Here is a 24,137-nt window from a genome sequence, read left to right as displayed (position 1 = left end):
CGCCAGCCCAGAGTCAATCCCCGGCATCCCACATGGTCCTCTGGGCACTGCCTTGAGTGATTCCTGAGTGCAGAGCCAGGAGTAACCCCTGAGCATCACTGGGTATACCAAAAACAAAATATACATATACATATATAATGTATGTACGTACATATACATACATTTTAATATATACATACACACACACACATATATATATATATATGTATATATATATATATTTTTTTTTTTTGCTCAGGGCTTCTTCATGGCTCTGTGCTCGGGGATCACTTCCGGCACAGCCTGGGGACTCTACTTCAAGCTGAGGGACTGAGCCCGGGTCAGCCGTGTGCGAGACAAGCACCTTCCCCACTCTACTGTCTCGTTAGCCCCTAAGCGAACTGATCACAATCGCGTATCTTCCAGGACCCCCTCACAAAGAATTACATGCAAGGAGAGAAGACATTAAAGCCTTTGGCATTCTGAGGGAACAAAGCAGTTCAAACGTCTTGCTGAGTGGCGGGCCCGACCCTCTCAGAACACACGTGACACTAATAACAGAGGTGAAGATAATTCACGTAACAGCCGCTCACATCTGAACAGGTTCAAGGAAGTGCCTTTATCTCTGGGGGAAGTGTCGCAACAGAAAGGCTCCAGGCCCCAGTTCCCGAGAACTCCAGTTTATTTGACTTGGTTATCTCAGGCTGCGGGCGGGGAAGTGGCCGAGGGACGGGGCCTGTAGGAACGTCTCCCTCGTCATACAGCTGGCATCGTGTTCCACGCATTTCAGCCGTGTGAAAACTCCATCACGTTCGGAGGCTCCACGTTCCCCTCTGCAAAGCTCCCAGAGCTATGGCGGCCCCGGTGACCAGGGCGGTGCAGAACACCAGCTGCTTCCCAGAGCACAGATGACGCATGTGGGATATCAAGGGGGGGAGGCCACTGTCCAGAGACATTGACTACTCAGGCCACTGGGCCGCCGCTGCCCCCACCGGCCCCCAGGAAAGCCGTGCTGGACTTTCTCTTAGGTTTGTCTCAGTCCGTGGTCAGGGGGCTGCGGCCTGTCCATGGCTGTGCGGGGTGGCCCGGAGTACTGGCCGGTCTGCCCCCTACGCCAGCGGCCTGGCCGCATTCAGAGATCTGGGCTTCCTGCCCTCCCTCCCTCCCTCCCTCTGGAGAGGACAAAGCGGGGAGGACGGGCAGGTCCCGGGGTTCTGGAAAGCATCTTGGTTCTCCCCACCCCCCACCCACGGGATACCTGTGTGTTGGTGAGAGGACCAGCCCTGGGTCCACCCTGCGAGATCCTGCCCGGCGCCTCTCCCCCCGGTGGCAGCACTGGCCAGCCGTCTCTGTCATGGCAGCCCGGGCCTCCCGACCTGGCCACTGTGCCTTTCAGATGGCGTTAGCCATCATTTATCACCCAGTGATGTTCCATAAGCTGACGAGGACTGAAGGGGAAGCCCCGAAACAAAGCTGGATGTCTGACATAATTACCAGCCTCGGGCTGGAGCGATAGCACAGCGGGGAGGGTGTTTGCCTTGCTCGCAGCTGACCCAGGTTCACTTCCCAGCATCCAATATGGTCCCCTGAGTGCATGAGCCAGGAGTAGCCCCTGTGCATCGCCAGGTGTGACCCAAAAAGAAAAAACAAAAAACTATCAGCCTATACCCTGTCTGGCTGGTGCACTTTATCGCCAACAGTTGTCCTCGGAAGAACCCCTGTTGAGATGTGAGTGACCAATTCTGTTCCATGTGAACCCACACCACAGCTGTGTTGAACACTGGCCGGTAGTGGCGGTGGACGTGAGTCTCTCCTTTAGGGGCTGTGCCTCATTCGGGACAGACAGGCCAGGACTGCCTGCCTCTGGGTGGGAGGAACAGGAGCTCAGCCTGGTAGGCAGGTCCCTCTGCCCAGCCTCCTCCCTGCTCACCTCTTCCCAATGACTTTGTTTCAGAACAGACCTGCCTATCCCATCATGTGTGTGTGTGTGTGTGTGTGTGTGTGTGTGTGTGTGTGTGTACCACCACACACCTGGTAGCAAGACTGCTGAACTGAGGCCGGCCCCACAGCTCTGTCATCCCATGAGTGTAGCCTCCTGCCTCGAGAGAATAACAGACGGTGATGGAACTATTCACTGGGAAGATTATCCTCCTACCTTCAGGCACTAGGACGCAGGATGGGTTTTTTGTCTGTCTTGCCACTCAGAAAATAGGGTCACAAGCACAATGGCTTTGGTCTGGCCTCGGTGCCCGCCATGCATTCACTGTGTTTCCCACCAGGCAGCACCCCTGGGCTGGGCTTTCTCCCCGCACAGCCCCGGGAGCCGTGCTTTCAGGACCTGGCTGTCGTCATCACTGTTGGTTTGCATGTCAGGTCGCTGCAAGTGTGCCCATCCGTCCTAGACACCGTCGCCTGAACAACACATGCCGCGTCCACTGCATTTGTCGCCCGAGTTCCGGTGCTTTTATCCTGTCTGTTTTCCACCAAAGACGAGGGCTGCTGCTGTCTGTTCTGCTTCTTTCTTTGAGGACTCACTCCCCGGAAGAGAGCAAGCGCCCGCTGCCAGGGACTGGGCCGTGGCACGGGCCACTGTGCCCGGAGTGGCAGCCTTGAGGAGCATTTGGCTCGGTTTACCAGACATTCAATTCTAAACTCCCAACCGGACTGTTATTTCAAACCATGGATGAAAACCAGTTTGAGTTAATAAGAGTCCACTGAGGGGCTGCCAGGATGCTTGAAAAAAAACAAAAGACTAAACAGAGGGTCAGAAGATTGGCTTGCCCCTCTCTCTTCTCCCCCAGTATTCCTTCCCTTGGGATTTTGCCTCTTGAATATGACCACCGTCATTTCAGCACGTGTTAATCTGAGCACTCATAGGGAATGTGTGGGACCTGGGTGCTCTCCTGGGTTTTGTTGCTAGCATAGTGGAGCACACTATCCTCAATGAACTGTAGGTTATCAGGGATGTGATCTTCGTGGTAGAACGTAATTGATTTAGAATACCTAGGGGCCCAAGTGACAGTACGGCACTTTGCCTGGCATGTAGCTGACCCGGGTTCCATTCCCGGTACCCCATATGGTCCCCTGAGTCCTCCAGAAGTGATCCCTGAGTGCAGAGAGCCAGGAGTTTGTCCTGAGCAACACTGGGTATGACCTAAAAACAAAACAAACAAAAAAATCACAAAAAAATAATTTTAAATGAGAAGCACTGTAGCACTGTTGTTCATCGATTTGCTCAAGCAGGCACCAGTAACGTCTCCATTGTGAGACTTGTTACTGTTTTTGGCCTATCGACTACACCACGGGTAGCTTGCCAGGCTCTGCAGTGCAGGCAGGACACTCTCGGTAGCTTGCCGGGCTCTCCGCAGGGGCAGAGGAATCGATCCCACATCGGCCACGTGCAAGGCAAATGCCCTACCCGCTGTGCTGTCGATTCAGTCTGCTGAGAGTGAGAAGCACGTGCACATAAAACTTCAACATTAAAATATTTTTTCATTTTGTGTAATAGAACCTAGTGGTTCTATTAGCATTTAGCTAAATGGGTTACCAGTGAAGCTTTGGCGTTCTTTGGCCCCAGAAGAAGAATAAAAGACTTAATATGACTGACACTTCTACTAGTAAACAGTTCTGTCTACTATCTTACAGTCTAAACTCTCTGAAATTGCTCTAGGACTGTGCTCGGCAAGGACAGGGCAAAGGCTCTGCCTCTGCTGGGCCCATCACCTCCGGGCGGGGACAGCCGCTTCCTTCTCACTCCCTGCCGGAACCGTCTGTCTGCCTTCCCTGTCACTTAGGAAATGGCCTAGGTGGAAATTGGTTTTGTCTATTTTTTTTTTTTTTTAGCATACTGGCAGCCCCTTGGTAGACTCTTTATAACTCTAACTGGTTTTCGTCCATGGTTTGAAATAACAAACCAGTTGGAAATTTAGAACTGAATGTTAGGTAAACCAAGCAAAATATTTTTCAAGGTTATTTCATATATCCCTCTTCTTAAAGCTAATTTTTCCAACAAAAATATAGAGATGCTGTGAAGGAAATCTGCTTGAGGAGAAAAAATAATTTTAATTTGGTAAATGTAATCTCTATATTTTTAAAATATACCTCACTATCTACAAATTCCAATGATTAAAATAATAAGATGTCAATCTGTTTATGACTTCTTGGAACTTGTTGAATGACATGTTATGCTAATATACAGATTATTAAACATGAAGTTCTTAATTTAGAAATCTTCTGTTGGGATCTTAATTATATTCTAATAGGGCCAATTTTATGATTGGCCCTATTTTATGTAGTTGGCATTCATTAAGGCTACTTTAAATTTATCCCAAATGAAATAAAGCCCTTCATATAAGTACATCTTTCCATAAATATTTTCCTACTGCTTAAAAAAAAAAAGAGGATATCGAGGAATCTCATGCTTTATTTTATTTTTAGTGCACCAAGATAAGAGTTTTAAGATAGTTTTTATTGAACAAAATTTACTTAGATGTGAGGCAGAAAAAGGGTGGAATTATGCATTCAAGAAAGAACACAGACTTGGGAGAGCAAGCCTTACATTTTATCCCTACAAACAAGTCTTTAAATATCGGTGTATAAGCTAAGTATTGTATTTACTGAGTATTTTGTGATTATATTTAAACAACGGGCTGGAGCGATAGCACAGCGGTTGGGCATTCACCTTTCACGAAGCCGACCCGAGTTCGATTCCTCCGCCCCTCTCGGAGAGCCCGGCAAGCTACCGAGAGTATTGATCCCGAGAGGCAGAGCCTGGCAAGCTACCTGTGCGTATTGGATATGCCAAAAACAGTAACAATAAGTCTCTCAATGAGAGACGTTACTGGTGCCCGCTCGAACAAATCGATGAGCAACAGGATTTAACAACAAATATTTAACTTAATTCATTGTCATAACTCAACAAAAAATATGCTAAGTCAACTTCAGAGTTCGCCAGACAGGCAGAAATCAGTGTCACTCTCTCTCTCACCAAGTTGGGCGCAGCAGAATTGGATGGTGTGGGGCTGAGGAGTTGGATCGTACTGTTTTTTGTGACTCAGTGGTAATTCTCTCCTTTCACAGTGCTCCAGCTGAGGCTGCAACAGAGGAGGACCAGAGAACAACTAGTGGACCAGGGCATCATGCCACGTAAGTGTCAAGTGCCGGTGTCTTCTCTCCCGGCAGTAGCAAGACGGGCATGTCGGGGAAGTGCCCAAACCCCTCTTGGCCGTGTTCGCTCAGTCACTCCACAGCACAGGAGAGTCGAGGGAAAGACTGAGCATCTGCACCGCCAGCCTGAGGGATCCCCGTGGCACCTGCTGAAACCCAGGCGCAGTGTCACAGGAGGCCGAGAGCTTGAGATTACACAAGGAATGGCTCTAAAGCACCATTGGGCTGGGCCAGAGCAACAGTCCAGCAGGTAGGGTGCTTGCCTTGCATGCAGCCAATCTGGGGTCCATCCCTGGGACCCCATATGGCCCCCCAAGCCCACGAAGAATGACTCCTGAGCTCAGAGCCAGGAGCAAACCCTGGGCACTGCCAGGCGTGACCCCCAAACAAAACAAAAACCTGTAATTCAGCTAACATCAGTTTTCACTTCAGAAGTCAACATTATTTTCAATTTTTAAATAATTAAAATAATCACCCTACTAATGGGTCCAATTCACTTTGATTTCATAAGGTAACATAAAGTTAATTCAAAATCTTGGATATTTGGGGGTTGGAACAATAGCACAGCGGGTAGGGTGTTTGCCTTGCACGCGGCCGACCCAGGTTTGATTCCCAGCATCCCATAGGGTCCCCTGAGCACCACCAAGAGTAATTCCTGAATGCAAAGCCAGGAGTAACCCCTGCGCATCACCGGGTGTGACCTAAAAGGCCAAAATCTTGGATTTTTTAAAAAATTCAAATGATCTCTGATATAGTGTATTATGGGCCACATAAATGTATGTTAAACCCACGGTTATTAAGCATTTTACTTAAACAAGTTTTTTCTTGCCCAAGTATGGCTATTTCCCAAGTACTACTAGTCTATTTTCATTTTTTGAGAGTTGATTATACTTAAATTATTTGTCCAGGGGCTGGAGCGATAGCACAGCGGGTAGGGCGTTTGCCTTGCACGCGGCCGACCCGGGTTCGAATCCCAGCATCCCATATGGTCCCCTGAGCATGGCCAGGGGTGATTCCTGAGTGCAGAGCCAGGAGTAACCCCTGTGCATCGCCAGGTGTGACCCAAAAAGCAAAAAAAAAAAAAAAAAAAATTATTTGTCCAAGTTTTCTTCTTTAGCATTAACCACCCTATTTGGAGGTGATTTCAGGGGGAAAGTGTTTCAGATGTTAGGTTTCTTTGCAGGAATGTTTTAGGGAAAAAAAAAATAGAAGAGTTCCTCCAAGAAGTAACAATCAAGTTTTAAAAAGCTAGAAGGGAAGACTGGAGGGATAGCACAGCGGGTAGGGCATTTGCCTTGCACACAGCCGACCCGGGTTCAATTCCCAGCATCCCATAGGGTCCCCTGAGCACCGCCAGGAGTAATTCCAGAGCGCAGAGCCAGAAGTAACCCCTGTGCATCACCAGGTGTGACCCAAAAGCAAAAAAAAAAAAAGCTAGAAGGAGTAGCAGAGACAAGACAGGGGTAAGGCATTTCCCTGCATCTGGCAGACCCCAATTCAACCCCTGGCACTATTGGGAGCGAACCCTGAGCTGGGAGTAGCCCCCGAGCATTGCCAGGCATGGTCCAAAGATTAAATCTTAAATTAAAAAAAAAAAAAAACTAAACCCGGGGCTGGAGTGATAGCGCAGCGGGGAGGGCGTTTGCCTTGCACGCGGCCGACCCGGGTTCGATTCCCAGCATCCCATATGGTCCCCTGAGCACGGCCAGGGGTAATTCCTGAGTACAGAGCCAGGAGTGACCCCTGAGCATTGCTGGGTGTGACCCAAAAAGCAAAAAAAATTAAAAAATTAAACCCTAGAGAGGAGTTAGAAATTTCATAAATGCTCCCCAGTCTTCTGAAGCACTGATAATGCCCCTTTTTGATTTATGATAAGCAATAGTTTCCCACTAAAACTTCTTTTGAAAAGAAAGCTGGCTGGATAATCTTCCAGGTTTTCCACCACCGCATTCCTGGCTATCGCCCAATCAATCAAACAGGATTAAATTAGGGTGATTAAGACACCACTGCTAGGCCAGCCCTAGTTCACTTTTGGGAGCTGGTCCCCGGCCTCTTTGAGCTGGACTCCTGGGAGTTTTTGCACTGCTTCAAGTACCAGGGCTGAAAATAGAGCAGATTGGTAAAGTGTTGGGGACGACAGCCAGCCCGAGCAAGCTGAGTCCCCTCATCCACCCGCACATCTGATGTCCCCTATTAGGCACAGGGCGTTAGCAGACTAGTAGTGCACGCGAGCACGCGCGCGCACACACACACACACACACACACACACGGCATCCCATATGGTCCTCCAAGCACTGCCAGAAGTAATTCCTGAGTGCAGAGCCAGGAGTGACCCAAAAAGCCAAAAAACAGAAACAAAACAACCCTGCTGGCCTTCGCTCCAGATCTGTAAGACTTCATGTGCCGTAGTTAACCTATTAAAGAATCACTCTATCTTTAGGGTGAGTTATATTATGGTGCGGTCAAAAGACCATGAACTTTTAGTACTCAAACTTCTAGATTTAAATCCGACTTCCACCACCATCTAGCTGCAAATGACTTCCAGAGTTCACTTAACGTCTTGAGCCTTTCCTCCGTTCTGAGGCTATGAAGACGGCACTGCTGACCCACAGTGACTGGTGGGTTCCCAGGAAGGGGTGGCTCGGGGCTGTACCGGGTGCAGGGTCCTGGCACTCACGGTTAGAAGCATGGCCAGGACATTCCCTGCAGTGACTCTGTATCCCCGAAGGGCACCGCTGTGTCTCGGAGGTCCCTGCTCTTCCCTTGCTTGGAAGTGGAGGTTTGCCCCGACTGGGTGGAACCAGTCTGACCTGAAAATTGCATCGTCATTATGTATTCAGCTCTCCTGAAAGGTTGTTTTCTTTGTGAAATACTGAGATATTTAGGGGTCCAGAATTTACAGATCTCCTAAAGGAACTAATAAATAAATGTAACTATAGAAATGAACTAGTAAAGAGATGAAGAGACAGCATCAAAGTGTAACATTTGACTGAAGATTGACTCCCATTTTCACTGTGGAAATTATTTCCTTTTCCTTCACAGCTTTGAAGAGCCCAGCAGCGTTCCATGAGCAGATAAAAAGCTTGGAAAGAGCCAGAGTAAGAAATTCCCATTTGAAATATCCTAATTTCTTTCTGTTATTTTTCAGTTGTTGACAAGTCGATAAGTCTTATTCCTAAAATGCCATAAGGGGAGAAATTTAGTACTTTCAGGATACCTGACATGCAGAGTTATATATTCTCAAGTAGTTTGGGGGGTTTGTAGAAAATATATAGGACATTCAACTTGTATTCTTTCAAAATCAGTAACTAAAAAATAATAATTTAAACTAAAAAAAAGGGGGAAAAGCAATTGGTTTTGTATATAAAAGACAAATCACACTCACTTATGTGCTTCTGGGGTGCAGCTCTTTTTCTAGTACTTCAGGAGTAATCCTGCTGTGATACCCCTCCTTACCAGATGACTTGCTAGTTCCACATCCTTTAGCTGTTCCCTCCTGGGTCTGTGTCACCTGTATTTAGGGCTAAGAGAGGCTGGCGAAATGAGAAACTCTTGTTAAATCCCATTTTGGTTTGTCCTTTGAGCTGAGTCCTTTAGAGTTGGACATAAATTGAGGCTTATTTTGTTTTTTTTTTTAAATTACCAATATGCACATGTATTCCTTTTGTTCTCAGAAAAACTTTTGTTATGTAGTGTGAAAATGCATGTTCCCTGGAGTTTTAAAGAATTTTCCCCAACTGAAATATCAATTTAAAACCTGGGTGGTTTATTACTTGACCTGAACTGTAAATTTTATTGACTTTAGATATTTAGATGATTGAAATCGTATGTCTGTTTAAAAACCACCTTCACATTAAGAGCCTTTAAACTTTTACAAGTTTGTTTTTTGTGGTACAGGGATCAAGCCCACAGCGTCACACAGGTGAAACAGGTGCTCTGCTTCCGAGCTCTGTCCCCAACATAGCTCAGCCAGTTTCCAGAGTCTACAAAGTCCTTAATTTATTCCAGCATTGACCTCAAATCCCCGTACAGTTTTGGAATATCTATCCTGATTTCTATTCTGTTCTTCCATTAAAAAATAAAATCATGGGGCTGGAGCAACAGCACAGAGGGTCTTGCACACGGCCAACCCAGGTTCGATTCCCAGCATCCCATATGGTCCCCAAGCACCTCTAGGAGTAATTCCTGAGTGCAAAGCCAGGAGTAACCCCTGTGCATTGCCGGGTGTGACCCAAAGAGCTAAAAAAAAAAAATGAAATCATGACAAAATGGCATACACTTTAGTTAAATGAGACACACTGAGGGAAAAAAATGTGAAGCTATAATAAAGTATAAAGAGCTCATGGTTAAGATTTTTTTTTTTTTAGACCGAAAACTTCTTGAAGCACAAGATTCGGAGCCGGCCAGATCGTTCTGAACTTGTCAGGATGCACATTTTGGAAGGTAAAGGTTTTATTCCAGCATTTTTCTTAAGAAGAGCAAGTATTCCACCATTTCTGTTTATTCCCATTTTAATAACTTTTTACCCCACAGGCTGACATCCTCCAAATTGGAGAACAACACGAAGATCCAAAGCTAAAAATGCTCTGTTAGATTCTTGGGGAAGATTGGGTTCTCAAAAAAACTGATGAACTGACTCTTCTCCATCAGCTGGTACCGTTAGGTGTCCATCCCTGACTGATGTATTCTGGAGAAACATTTTCAGTTCAAGGAAGTTTTTTCATGAGTGGGGTCTTGTGCCTATTCAAGACAGAAAGGGTCTAGCAGCTGCCATCTAATCTGTCTTTCTGCTGACTGAGCCATGTGTATATATGTGCCCACCCAGGACAGTGCCCACACCTAACGTTTGCTCTCTGCTGCGACTTGACCACTTGACCACGGCAGCTCGAGCTGAACTTTATCACAAACACAAAGCCTGAAGAGCATCTGGGATGATGCGGCTCATCCTTAGGCAGCTGGTAGGAACAGTCCCATTCCATCTTTGGTGAGACAGGAGACGCGGGTCACGATGTTACTCTCTCTAAAGACAGAGTGTTCTTGAAAAGTGGCACCGCCACCATAAATACCAAGTTACATTTTCTTGGGTTGTTTTGCTTCTCTGTCAAATTTATAGACAGGACCAGGAGCTTGACCCCGTTAAGAGTCTTAATTGCATTAAACCTGGAGAAGTAACAAAAAGAATCTGGGAATTTCTCAGATACTTGGTTTGGACAGTTATTAAACTTGTCTGGCCTATGATCGAATTAGGTTGGTGGTGCAGACTATTAGAGATCCATGCCATATATAAAAGAGATTGGATCTCCATATAAAAGGTCAGACATGCCCAGTAAGAGTCTTCAGGACGAAATACTGCTGCCCTTATTTAGACATGTTGCTCAGTGCCCGGCATCCCGGCGGGCCACAGGCAGACCACACTGAGTGCTGCCTTCAGGGAGCTTCCACTCTAATGGCCGAGTCAGATCGACAGAGGAAAAAGCAGGCTAGATTCTGAACGGTCCCCTGCAGGGAACCCGTACGCTGCTGAGGCAGTGATGACGCCCAGGTGCCGCCACCTGAGGGCTGTGATGAGGAAGTTCCAAGTACCCCGCTGGCCTCTAGCCCAGGTCGGGTCTCCTGTGTTCCAAAGCGTCTCTGCCCTGGGGACTGCCTTCACTTTTCTGGGTGGGAGGCAAGAAGGGAGCGTCTATGCCTTTCTCCGCTTTAGGATGTAGCCACTGGATTGAAAAAGCCTTTCCAGACGCAGTGGTAGGGTAGAGCCTCGGCCAGCTGTCGGGGTGAGCAGGAAGGAAGGGATAAGGAGCCTTCAGAGAAGCAAGCTGACTGGTAAGTAACTGGGTAAATGGCTCCTTCTCGCCTCAGAGGATCTTGCCCTGTAAGGGCCATTTTTGCAGCAGCCATGCTATCAGTTTCAACTTGTCCTCTAACCAGAAAAGGCTTTATTAGCAAAATTTAAAGCAAGGCAAAAGGCATGGAACTGTCAAAAGAAATTTATTTGGATTTGGGGTTTTTCTGGTTTTAGGCCACACCTGTGGTGCCCAGAGACCTAACCCGGGGCTCCCACTGTAAAGTTTGCATCTAACCATTGAGATACCTCTCTGGCCCTAATTTGCTTTTATTTTATTTTAAAGTAACTTCTACACAACACTTAAGAGCCTAACCATGTATACGTATGAATCATAAGTGTTATTTTTAAGACATCTATCCTCAGGGATTTATAAAGTAAGAAAGAATGTGTCATCCATAATTTTAAATACTTTAAAAATTACTTCCCAACTGATTTTAACATTATCCCAATTTTGTTTGAATCACATGTTTGTCAGACAAATTTTTAAAACAATTTTTTGGAAAATCCAGACTCAGTCTCACAAAGATGAGGCAATAATAGGACTAGGAACAGAAATATATGTAAAGAGTCAGCTTCTAACTATTAATTTTGAAATTTCTGCCTTCCAAACCAGTCCCTGAGGTCACTTGGATTAACAGGATGAAGGAAGAAGGCAGAGGACCGGGGCTGGAGAGATAGCACAGCGGGGAGGGCGTTTGCCTTGCACGCGGCTGACCCGGGTTCAAATCCCAGCATCCCGTATGGTCCGCTGAGCATGGCCAGGGGTAATTCCTGAGTGCAGAGCCAGGAGTAACCCCTGTACATCGCCAGGTATGACACAAAAAGCAAAAAAAAAAAAAAGAAGGCAGAGGACCATCCTCCCAGATCAGTGCAGAAGGGATTCGCATGATCCCCCTGTCATCCACTGCCCTCTTCCTATGTTTTATTTGACAACATTAACTTTACTGTTGGTCATACAGGAAGATTATAAAAATGAGAGGGGGCATATTTTGCCTTCTAGAAACAGGTACTTATTTGCCATTATTCCATCCTGGAGTGATGATGCTTGCCTGGAGAAGACTTTCACCGATGGAATCTGCCCCAACATTATTTGCCTAAAGCACAGGATCACCTTAGAGTGTTATTTATTGATATTTATGGTGCTGGGGATTAAACCCAGGGCCTCTCACATTTGAGACATGCTTTACTGCTGAGCCACACCCCCAGCCCTTTACAGTATTTTTCAGTGACTCATTTTATCATATCTCTTTGGAATCATTTAACATAGACTTTAAAGGAATAATTTGGGGGCTGGTGAAAGAATGCAGGGTTAAGGCACTTGCCTTGCATATAGCCTACCCCAGTTCAATCCCCATCAGGACATGATGCAGCTGTGGATCAAGCCTCTCCCCCCACAACCCCCACCACCACCCTGCCAAAAAAAAAAGAAATGACTTCAGGACCAGAGCAATAATACATCAGATAGGACACTTGTCCTGCACACAGCTGACTCGGGTTTAATCCCCGGCACCACCTAATAGGATCCCCCAAGCCCACCAGGAGTGATTCCTGAGGGCAGCGCCAGGAGTAAGTCCAGAGCACAAGCTGGAGTTGCCCCAAACCAGACACAAAAAGAGAAATAGTTTCTTTTTTTTTTTTATTCACATGATCACGTCCCCTTAACATCTGCTTAAACTGGGTTGAAAAGAACAACTGGAGTAATTGAAAACTGTCCTGTGGACCCTCAGGGCTCACGCCCCTGGTGGAAGCAGCACAGATGCGCTGGAGGGTAGCCCCTCTCTGGGCCCCGGAGAGGGGGGGGGGCTCTGCACCTCCAGAAGGAACAGCTCTGGGTCTCTAGGGGGGGGCGTTTCTGCTCACAATCTTGGCTTTACACCCTTCACAAGAGTGGAACAGGGGAGCTGGCAGGAGAAAACAGATGAGTGAGCGATGATACTCAGCATCGCCTCTGTTGTAGAGCCGCATACGTTTATAAATAAATGTGTGGATGCTTCCTAATGACCGTGCGGCTGAATGTTCCTGATGCCAATCCTGTGTTTAGCCATAAACCCAAATCCTTACCTAGGATGACTGATGCTGAGACACTCTGGGACCAATCCCAGAATGTAGTTTGTAGCTCTTCCCACTGACTATCACAGTTGACCTCCGGGTCTACTATACAGACAGGAAGTGACTGTCCAGTGAAGCCAAGATTAAAACTGGAAGCATCTTCAGCTGCGACTCTGTCTTGTTCAGTCTTCATATGCCAAATAAGCACGGCTCTGACGCTTGTGGTTACGTGGACAGCTGTTGCAGGAACAGTAGCTCTTCTCCTTTCGTGGCACTGGGAGCCAGCCTGGGGCCTGACTCCCGAGGAGCTTGTGCTCGACCACCGAGCTGCGTCCTCTGCCCCAGAATTCCCGTCGTCCCTGTGTCCCCAGCGCATTTGTACTCCACAGGCAATACTCAGTTATCCAGGACAAAAAATGCATCATGTATACTGGGACATCCTTAAGTACTCATTTTATTTTCTTGTACATATGCTGAGAGCACATAAGTAGTTCTACCTACTCTAAGTACTGGCCTGAAGTAGCATTCTGGAATAGACGTATGCATTCAAGTATGGTTCAAACTGTGCTTCCTCTTTTAGAGACATTTGCAGAGCCATCCCTGCAGGCTACCCAGATGAAGTTGAAGAGAGCTCGGCTAGCTGATGATCTGAACGAAAAGATTGCCCAGAGACCTGGTCCCATGGAGCTGGTGGAGAAGAATATCCTGCCTGTGGACTCCAGTGTTAAGGAAGCGATTATAGGCAAGCCTCCCTTTCACTGTGTGCTGGAAGAAAGAACTTGGGCATTACAGATAGAACAGTTTTAAAGGGGGCCAGCACCAGTCTGCTGTCTTGGTGAATCAAAAATCGATTAATACCTGTCCTAATCCCCACTGTAGTGGTCTTCCTCTGTGAGACCAGCGTTCTTACCAGGTAGCCGGGATTCTCCTTGTTATGGCTGAGCGAGTCTCAGTCTCATGGCTTGATGGGATCACATTCTTCCTGTCGTTCTGTTTATTTTTTTGTTGTTGTCTTTGTGTTGATTCTCTTTACTTCTTGGAAAGATAAAGATCAATCACGTGTGAGATGTTAGTTCGGCAAGGTGAATGGCAGCTGCGTCCAGAGTGGACACTCAGAGGTGGTGTCTGTCCATCTCATCTCCCTTTCGTGCAGCAGGCACATCTGACACGTTAATGTCTTGCTTTAGGGCCAAGGATGGGTCTGACCACCCCCACCCCTAACCCTGAACAATGCAGGGTCCCCTGAGCAGTGCCAAGTGAAGCCCCCAAGAAAAACAAACCAAAAAACTCCAACTTTAAAAATGGGCCAGAACGATAGTATAGCGGGGAGGACGTCTGCCTTGCACACGGCCAATCCTGGTTCCATCCCCAGCATCCACAGGGTCCCCTGAGCACCGCCAGGAGGAATTCCTGAGTGCAGAGCCAGGAGTAACCCCTGTGCATTGCTGGGTGTGTCCCAAAAAGGAAAACAAAAAATGCTTTCCTGGGGCCAGGGGGATAGCTCAGTGCTCTGCATGCAGAGGCCAGGGTTTGATCCCCAGAACCAGTGGCTCCCCGAGCACTGCCAGGAACTACCCACCCCCGCCCCAAGCACTGAGCCAGAAATAGCCCATGAACTTCACCCCAAAACCAAGTTTTTTTTAAAAATATTGTCCATTACTCATGGTGACATCATTTTTTGCGTTAGTTGCAAGTTTAAATCTTAGGCCGTTTGTCCTCAATCATCCTAAATAGTACAGTCACCCACGCTCCCCTTCACTCTCCAAGAGCCAGGCCCCGAAAGTTCCCGGCGCCAGGAGGAGCCCCGACGCCCAGGGCAGAGTTCCATCTGCCCCCGGCCTCGCGGGTTCCCAGGCAGGATCCGGACAGGGCGTACGTGTTGCCTTTGGCCACCGCGTCTCCTGAGTTGTCTTGTCTTGCCCGGGTCCCTCTCCTGGCCTTCCTCACCCGCGTCTGGGGATGAATGGGCCCGTTTTGTCCGCGAGCGTTTCCACAGTCTGGGCTTGGTGCAGTCGCACCCCAGGTGTCCTTCCAAGCATTCCTGTCTCCCGAACTTCCTGTCACTGGCACATGGATCCAAAGGCTTTATCTGATTCAGATTTGATTTTGTTTCTCCTTCAAGTATTCTTCTTAAGTCATATGTTCTTCCATTGGGAAGTACATGATGTTCCTTTATTTAAAAAAAAAAAGAAGAACAGCCCTTTCATTTTAAGGTTGGTATACTGAGGCCAAAATAAACTCAGGATCGTTTCTTTCCCCAGGCGCTGGGAAGGAGGACTACCCGCAAACTCAGGGCGATTTCTCATTTGACGAAGACAGCAGTGACGCTTTGTCCCCGGACCAGCCCGCCAGCCAGGAGTCCCAGGGGTCAGCTGTGTCCCCCAGTGAGCCAAAAGTCACTGACTCCGCATCTCCCGTGACGACGAATACTCCAGCCCAGGTACCACTTTCCTTACTGTTACCCCCAGAGAGAGAGAGAATGGCTTGTTCTTTGTTTCCTGCGCCAAAGCAAACATTTCACAGGAAGAAACGTAACAGTATGGAAAGCTAGACAGCCCTGTTGCATTGTCGTGTACTTGCCATACCCCGTGTCCCATCCACATGTTGTTGGACGTTTGTCTGTTTCCTTGTATTCATGACTCGATGATTCTGTTAAGCAGAAAGTTGGTCCTTGCACTCCCTTCCAGGAAGGTGACAGGGATTCCTACTCAGTGCGTCTGTCCCACACGTACATTGAACCATTGCTTCAAACCTTGCACACTGGCTGCCAGGTGTCTCATTTGGCCTCTTGGTTTTGGTTAGACTGAATTCATCAGCTCAGCAAGGATTTACTGGGTATCTATTATAGGTGAGGTTACCCTGGGACCTGAGGACCTAGTGCTCGCAAAAGAAGCTTCATGTTTTGGTAGTTGCATTTGAATTTCACAGTGTTTATGTCTCTAATGGGCATCAGTGTTTCCTTTCATCTTATAAGAACGCCTGTGCTTCACGTAATCGGTGGTTTTTCATCTCTCCTTTGAGTGTTTTTGTCTTTCTGAAATTTTAATATTTAGTTACTTTTTAAAGTCAAACTATTTACTTTGTAGAATTGGTTAGGTACCATAGAAGACTCCTTCTGCTTTTTAATTTTTATTAGAAACACCATGATTTACAAACCTTTTCATTATAGTTTTTCAAGCATTTAGTGTTCCAACACCACCACTGTGACCTTTCCCCCCAAATCTCCTTGTTAAAGCCAAGATTTATAAGGTTCTTGAATCAGGAACAACCTTTAACAGTCACTACCTTCTCACCCCGCAAGATGCCAAGTTTGGGGTTTGAAAATGGTTTTTTTCTTATCTATTTCTTGAAGCATTGCTCTTCTCATTCCTGAAGATCTGTGTGTTAGAAACTGCCTCAACATTATTTTTATTACACTTACTACCCTGAGGTGAAGTAAATTTCACAATATTTCATAGCATTTTTCACTGGGTCTGTGCCTCTAACGTGAGCCTAAGAGATCGGGACCTTGAATTCTCGAAGCGCAAGCGGCGGTCACGCACATACGCACGGTGCAGAGTGCTCAGCAAAGGCCTGGTGAGCAGGCCCGCGGGCGCTGCTGATGCGAGCTGGCTGGGGCCGCGCTGGGGTCCTGCGTTTGAGAGGCGCCTCCCCGGGGGCACTCACGGGGACAGGTGCAGACTGCTGGTGGGTCGGACCCTTTGCGCCGTTCACAAGGCCTGAGTGGCCGCTCTCAGCTCTGCCAGAGCCTGGCTGGGGGGACAAGGGTCAGCGGGCTGCCCGAAGACTGAGGTGCCCCTGGCAGAAAGGGGGAGAGTTCGGGGCAGCGCCCCCTTCGGTATACTCAGAGCCGCTGCAAGGCGGTTTATAAAAGGGGGCTTCAAAGAGTGTTGAGTAAGCACGTGAGTGTTGACAAGGAGCATCTCTGGCTTTCCCCTGGGGTGTCCTCCACTGCGCTCTGTGGGGTCAGGCTGTCGGCCTTCTTAGTGTCACGTCAGCTGCGGTCCTCCTGCAGGTGATGCGAGCCCCCTGCCCTGCACGGCTTCTACAACTAGGGTTTGTTTTGTTTCGTTTTTCATTTTGGTCCTGTTCTGTTCTAGAGCCTCTGTTAGCAGTTCTGAGGGACACCTCCTGGTCTTGGTGCTCAGGAAACTGCCCTGGCAGTGCCCAGGGGACCATTCGGTGGCAGGTCAAAGCCAGGGTTATGCCTGCAACGGGCACACCCGGCCGGCTGGGCCGCCTCCAGCCCGCTGCGCTGCAGGCGTTTCTCCCTTCACTCCTGAAACTGGCTTTCCGGCTCCGCTTCTAAGCGAGAACTACCTGGAGGCTGTCCCCCCCAGAGGCCACAGCTCAAACTTCCCCGCGGGAAGGAAGGAGAGCAGTGTTTTGAAAGAAGAATCAGCCTATTTATTGCCAACAAAATGCACACCTTGGGTTATTCTCAAAATTAAATTGACAGTTTTTTTTGGGGGGGGGATTTGGTTGGCTGGTTTGGTTTTGGGGGCCGTTCCAGGCAGTGCTCAGGGCTCACTCCTGGCTCTGCGCTTAGCAAATGTTCCTGGCACGGTTCAGGGGACAATATGTGGTACCAGGGACAGAACTCAGGCCGGCCGTGTACAAGGCAGCGCCTTCTCTGCCGTAGAGTCTCTCCAGCCCCTTAGATACAGCCTTGCTGCAAACGTTGTCCCTTCTGGGCAGACAGATGGCCGCCATCCCACTGTAAAAGACTGAAAATCGCCACGGGAGAGAATAGACACCCATGACTTCTCCCTGGTCAGGGCTGGTCAGGTGTTGCCGGGAGTCAAATCTGGGTTGGGTGTGAGCCCCAAGTGCTGTGCTATCTCCAGCCTCTTCACTTCCACTCGTTAAAAAGAAAACTCAGTCTAAGTGCTTGATGGTGGACTAGTGGTTCTCAAAATGCCTAAAGGACTTTTTTTTTTAAATTTCCAATGCATTGTGGCTTATTCCTCTTGTAAAGCACGATAAAAGCAGCGGGATGGCACACATTTCACTAAGATGCTGAGCTGTCAGTCATGACAAAATGCAGCCCCGGGCCCAATGTAGCTCAGTGGTCTAGCACATGCTCAGGTTTGTAAGGCCTAGGCTCGAACCCTGACACACGCATACGCAAAAAGTGTTTCTAACACAGGATCTCTAGGTAAGGAGCAGATTTTCCAGGCATTTCTGCAGTCCCAATGCTAACACACTAAGGACTTGCAAGGTGGACACTGCAATATACCACATGTCCTTGAAAACAGAGATTTAAACAGTGGAACATTTTTGAAGTGCATATTTCTGTGTGGTGTGTGAAAGACTCCTTAGCCTCAGGCATGTCTTGTCAATTCTGATTGAAGAACAGCTAGAAAGGAATTCGCCAGAATATTAACAGAACACACATCACATATTGGAGTTTAATTTATTTTACGTTTAAGCAACTGTTGGACAGTAGAAAGCTGTAGAAAAATTAAAATGGAACTAACCATCATGGGTACCAGGAGACTCAGGTACTTTTAGTCTGAAGGTTTTCTCAGTGTTTCTTAAGCCCTTTAGCCGTTTACTGTAAGCTCAGATGATGTTTGGTGGAGTCTGTCCTGGCAGGGTCTGGGTCTGGACTTGGGTCTGGATGTGAGGAGAAAGCCTCGGCTGAAACGCAGTGACGATCACTTGCTGTGTATTTTCTGGAAGGCAAACAGGAGAGTTTGGTGAACTGTTGCTGCCATTGTTATCCGGTGATGTCCAGGTCGGTGGCCTTTTGCAAGAACAATAAGGAAACCTCAGTTCAGAGTGAGCCAGGAGAGTAAGCATGGTATCCCAATATGTGCTGTATCTCTGGTCCTGGGTGTCTGTCAGGCTGACAAAACAGATAGTCAGGCTGACAAAACACCGGCTGTGCCACTGGACAAATCCACTTTGGGTTCAACTGTCACACTGTAGCACTATCGTCCCCATTGTTCATCGATTTGTAGCGGGCACCAGTAACATCTCCATTGTGAGACTCTTTCCGGCATACCTTGTAAAAATTAAATGCTTTTAAAAATGTAACAAATGTAACAGAAGGTCTAAATGCATAACTATATTCCGTAAACAAGTGGCTGATGCTAGATAATGCTAGATAATGCACCATACCAAAACTGAAATTTGACATAGAACGTCCATCTATAATTATACAATGAGTATGTTTCTTTTTTTTTACTGTCATTTAAATTTTATTTAATAATGAAATATAACAGTTGTGCAAAGAAAGACAAAATAGGGGCCAGAGCGATAGTACAGTGGGTAGGGCATTTGCCTTACATGCGGCCGACCCAAGTTCAATCCCCAGCATCCCATATGGTCCCTGAAGCACCACCAGGAGTAATTCCTCAGTGCAGAGCCAGGAGTAACCCCTGAGCATCGCTGGGTGTGACCCAAAAAAGAAAGAAAAAAAAAGAAAGACAAAACAATAATATAATGAACATTTGTGAACTACATGTTTGAAAAGATAAGACCACAAATTTTCTAGTTTTCTACATATCCTCCTTATTGCATCCCTATCCCTCCTCCTCAAAGCTGACCACTGTCCGGGATTTGGGGATAATCATTTTAACTTGTTTTAATAATGTTAGCATATATTATACTGCACTACAATGAGTATGTTTCTGATTTGTCTTTAACTCTTTTTTTTTTTGGTTTTTGGGTCACACCCGGCGATGCACAGGGGTTACTCCTGGCTCTTCACTCAGGAATTACCCCTGGCGGTGCTCAGGGGACCATATGGGATGCTAGGATTAGAACCCAGGTCAGCCGCGTGCAAGGCAAACGCCCTACCCACTGTGCTATTGCTCCAGCCCCTTGTCTTTAACTCTTAAACTACGTTTTGTGTGGTGATTGGAGTATGGAAATAATATCTAAAAAATAATTGCATTATATTTTGATACTGTCATCTTAAGATCTCTGCTGAATTCTAAATTAAAAAATACTATTGTAGATTTAAAACCTGTGACCCTCTAAAAAAAGTGTTGTTTTTTTTTTTAATATCTCATTTCTGTCCCTGGACTGGAGCGATAGCACAGCGGTAGGGCGTTCGCCTTGCACGCCACCGACCCGGGTTCAATTCCTCTGTCCCTCTCGGAGAGCCCAGCAAGCTACCAAGAGTATCCCGCCCGCACAGCAGAGCCTGGCAAGCTATCCATGGCATATTCAATATGCCAAAAACAATAACAATAAGTCTCACAATGGAGATGTTACTGGTGCCTGCTCAAGCAAATCGATGAACAACGTGATGACAGTGACAGTGATTTCTGTCCTTGTGGATTGTATAAATTCTAACTTAAAAAAAAAAAAAACTTACAGAGAACAAGAACAATAATTGGATCTCCACACACACGGCATCTTTTCAGACGGAGCCAGGCTGAGCTCGGCAGCACAGTGCTCCTCTTGCATGAGAGGCCCCCAGGTCAGTCCCCAGGGCTGCAGGAAAACAGGTGGCCACAATCAAAACATGAGCAGAAGGAACACGTGCACACACATGAAATGTGAATCAGCTCAAACGTTTGTCCTTTTCTCATCTGTAACATTTACTAATAAGAGAAAAGGCCTTTGTGCAATTCGAAAGCATAAATGTGCATCCTAAACAATTTAAAAGCATAAATGTGCACCGTAAATCAATTTTTTTCTGACATTCTCTTTCATGGTATCAAGTATTAGAACGGGTGATTTAAACTTGTCATGGGAACAGATTGAATCCAGGAAAAACACTTTGCAGCTCTTTGTTTCTTTGCGGGGGAAAGATATTGAATCATTTTGAGTCTTAATTTCGATCGTGCTTTAGGGCTGAGTGAACTTGGTCTCAGCAGCAGTTTGTTCTGGGCAGGGGGGCTTGGGGCCACGCTGCTCTGGCCCGAGGGGGCCATTTAGAGTCACAGCAGGACTTGGAGCAGGACAGCCATCCGCACCCAGGCCTGGTTCCACCTGGGCTCCCTGACAGCCCCTGAGCACTGCTGAGAGGAGCAGCTCCCAGCTCCGGCCCCAGCACTGGACCAGACTGGGTGGCTGAGTATTGCCAAAGCGGCCCCCCACCCCTCTAAGGCACCCCCCAGAAAAGGTAAATGAAAGTAAGCATATTTAAAGCATTCCTTTAACATTGTAATATCTTGTTCAGTTAGTAAACTGTAGACAAAGTGTGTAGCTGATGGTTTGGATATTCTACCTGTGCGGGTCACCGTCATTCCAGTGTGTCAGTATTCAGATTTTCCTGTTGATTCTGGCTGCCAGGATCCTGACATTGAGATCTGATCTAAGATTTTTTTGCTGCTGTTGTTATTATTCTGCTTCTGTTTTGGGGGCTCAGGGCTTACTCCTGGCTCTGCACTCAGAAGTAGTTACTCCTGGCTGTGCTGGGGGGACCCTGTGGGGTGCCGGGGCTCAAACCTGGGTCAGCTGCGTGCAAGGCAGACGCCCTCCCTGCTGGACTATCGCTCCGGTCCCTGTTCTTTGTAAAACACATTTAGAAGTCTGGTAAATTATAAAGGAGAGTTTACATGTTTTTACCTCTTAAAACCAGCTCTGTCTTCCGTGTGGCAGTGTTGATGCCTTCTCAGTTGTGCTATGTCGAAGTCTGTGGTTTTCAGGGCGACGGCCAACATAGGGATGGTGTACCAACTGGGGGCTACGGAGGTGTCAGGCACAACATTTCATGTCAAGTTGTATCTTTACTGGGGGGAAGCAGGGCAGGTGGGGCCATACCCAGCGGATTCTGGAGGACAAGAGAGGCAGGACTTGAACCTGGTGCTCCACCATCAAAACACACACTCCCGCCCTTCCAGCCACTTCCCCAGCCCTGCTTCTGTACTAGGTTACCTGGGCCAGGAACACGGGCTGCAGGCTTGTGGCGTCCTTTCATTTTTGGAAGTGCAAAAGAAGTTGAGCTCCGTCACTTTTTTAAGTCACATGTTTTAGGGGTGTCAGAGAGACAGTACAGCAGGGAGGGTGCTTGTGTTGCACACAGGACCTGGATTCGATCCTCAGCACCCCATTCGGTTCCCCCGAGCACTATCAGGAGTGATCCTGAGCACAGAGCCAGGAGTAAGTCCTGAGCACGTCTGGGTGGAGCCCAGAATCTCCCCTCCCTCCAAAAAGTCATCTTTTACATTGGGTACGCTTTTACTACTAATCTCGGTATTGTCGATACTTTTACTACTATAATTGAAATAAAGGGAAAAGCAAAAACAGTTTACGGAGAGAGTTGACAGGATAAGCAGCGTCAGTCATACACTCAACACACACTAGGAGTCAGACACACACTCACACACACTAGGAGTCAGTTACTCACACACACTAGGAGTCAGTCACACACTCACACACACTAGGAGTCAGTTACTCACACACTAGAAGTCAGTCACACACACACTAGGAGTCAGTTACTCGCTCACACACTAGAAGTCAGTCACACACACACTAGGAGCCAGTCACACGCTCACACACTAGAAGTCAGTCACACACACACTAGGAGTCAGTCACACGCTCACGCACACTAGTCTCGGCTGTGCTCACAATGGAATTCTCATTCATCCTTTAAACAACTATTTACTCAGGGACCCAGATGCGCCAAGCTTCCGGCTGCTTGCTGCTCCTCGCCCTGGGAGTCCTCAAGTCATTTATTTTAGGGAGGGAAAATGGACTTTGCTATTTTTAAACCCAAATCTTCAACCCAAGAATTGATTTTTATTTTTGTGATGAACTTGACTGTTGTTCAGGGAAGTAGAAATGATCAAGATGTTTTTCCCTGAAGGCCGGTAGTCACACAGCCAAGTGGTGATCGATGCGCTGTGCTGGTTTCTTTGAATGCTCCTTCCAGTGCAAGGCCAGGCCTTAACGTTACCCTGACTGTCTTCTCCAGCCCTCTCCTCCTAAGTGACTACATCAGACCTCCTGCTAGTGCGACTCAATAAAAAACTTACAAGAGCCTCCTGCCGCTTCCTTTGTTAATACAGAACTGCGAGGTTAAGTAACTGCTTATTTTGGCCTCGGTAACAAATGAGCTTCTTGTTTTATTGGGCTGAGGGGGTTCGAGAGGAATGAAACGGGTCACTCTTCCTAGAGTATCTTCTCTGGATTCTACTCGGTATAAGAAATGGGACAGCAACAGACCAGAGTCAGACAGCAGATAGAAGCCATGATGGGCACAGGCTGGGCGGGGCTCGGAGCGGGGGCTTCCTGGCAGGTGCGGTCTGGCCACGGAGCTGAGGGGCCTCACTCGGCACTACAGCAAGACTAAAGTCTCATGTCTGAACTCTGGGGGTCCCACAGCCAGAAAACCTTCAGCAGAACTTGTAGCCCACAAGTTGTTTTTGATCATTTATGTAAGGCTCTCAAAATGCTATTCCACCTCCTCACCACACACACATACACACACACACACACACACACACACACACACACACACACACAGAAGAGCAGTTCTGAGCATATCGCTGAAAAAACACTCGTGTTTACTCTCTTGCCTCATGCTAAGCCTTTCCCGACTGCTGGGGCGGTGACAGATCATTGTCTTCACCAAGAGCAAAGCATGGGCATCCCACCGCCTGGCTCCCGGACCTCATCATTCCTGCTGTTTCTTTACTGGTGGGCTAAAAACAACAACAACAACCAAAAAAACAACATTAAAAAGCCCCGAGGTCCTACCTCGTCATCCCATGCCTTTACTGTGACTGTCATGGCTTCACAGACCTGTTCCCTTTCTGCCTCTCCCACCAGTTTACTTCCGTGTCCCCGTCAGTTCCTGAATTCTTGAAAACTCCTGCTGCGGATCAGGCCCCAACCAGGTCCCCCGCGCCCGTGATTCCCGCCAGCACCGTGTCCTCCGCCAAGCCCGGGCCAGCACTGGTCAAGGTGGGTACCCGCCGCGTACTGCACACGAGACCCGTGTGTGCCCTGCAGGGCCCGCCAAGGAAGGGCTGGCAACAGCGCCCCCCCCACACCCCACTGTGGCCGCTGCATTAGAAGTTCCCGAAGCTTCTACCCGCAGGGGGGGTCCACTGGGGTGCAAGCTGGGGAGCGCAACGGGCGGGGGGGGGGCGGGGAGAGAGCTCACAAGGCCACAGGGTCGCCAGTCAGACAC

The 24,137-nt window shown here is 47.8% G+C and overlaps 1 protein-coding gene and 1 long non-coding RNA gene across 6 annotated transcripts in view; one reads left to right on the top strand and one right to left on the bottom strand.

Moving 5' to 3' along the window:
- Window positions 1–24,137, top strand: part of MRTFB (myocardin related transcription factor B) — a 172,599-nt gene that overhangs the window by 126,639 nt on the left and 21,823 nt on the right. For all 4 annotated transcript variants that reach the window (XM_055134845.1, XM_055134843.1, XM_055134844.1 and 1 more), the window contains 6 exons: window positions 5,059–5,124; window positions 8,188–8,243; window positions 9,513–9,588; window positions 13,620–13,781; window positions 15,301–15,479; window positions 23,774–23,908. In XM_055134845.1, the coding sequence (XP_054990820.1) occupies window positions 5,059–5,124; window positions 8,188–8,243; window positions 9,513–9,588; window positions 13,620–13,781; window positions 15,301–15,479; window positions 23,774–23,908 (674 nt within the window). The remainder of the gene's footprint in view (window positions 1–5,058; window positions 5,125–8,187; window positions 8,244–9,512; window positions 9,589–13,619; window positions 13,782–15,300; window positions 15,480–23,773; window positions 23,909–24,137) is intronic.
- LOC129404196 (uncharacterized) overlaps window positions 17,134–24,137 on the bottom strand; it is a 35,934-nt gene continuing 28,930 nt past the window's right edge. The window contains exons 2-3 of one of the 2 annotated variants that reach the window (XR_008629757.1): window positions 20,370–21,773; window positions 17,134–18,717 (exon numbers count right to left, since the gene is read on the bottom strand). This is a non-coding gene — a long non-coding RNA (uncharacterized LOC129404196). The remainder of the gene's footprint in view (window positions 18,718–20,369; window positions 21,774–24,137) is intronic. The other variant, XR_008629756.1, reaches the window with a different exon arrangement.

Source organism: Sorex araneus, chromosome 4, assembly GCF_027595985.1.
Source record: "Sorex araneus isolate mSorAra2 chromosome 4, mSorAra2.pri, whole genome shotgun sequence".
NCBI lineage: Eukaryota > Metazoa > Chordata > Mammalia > Eulipotyphla > Soricidae > Sorex > Sorex araneus.
Note: the sequence above shows the minus strand (reverse complement) of the source record. Positions and strands in the feature narration are given on the sequence as shown.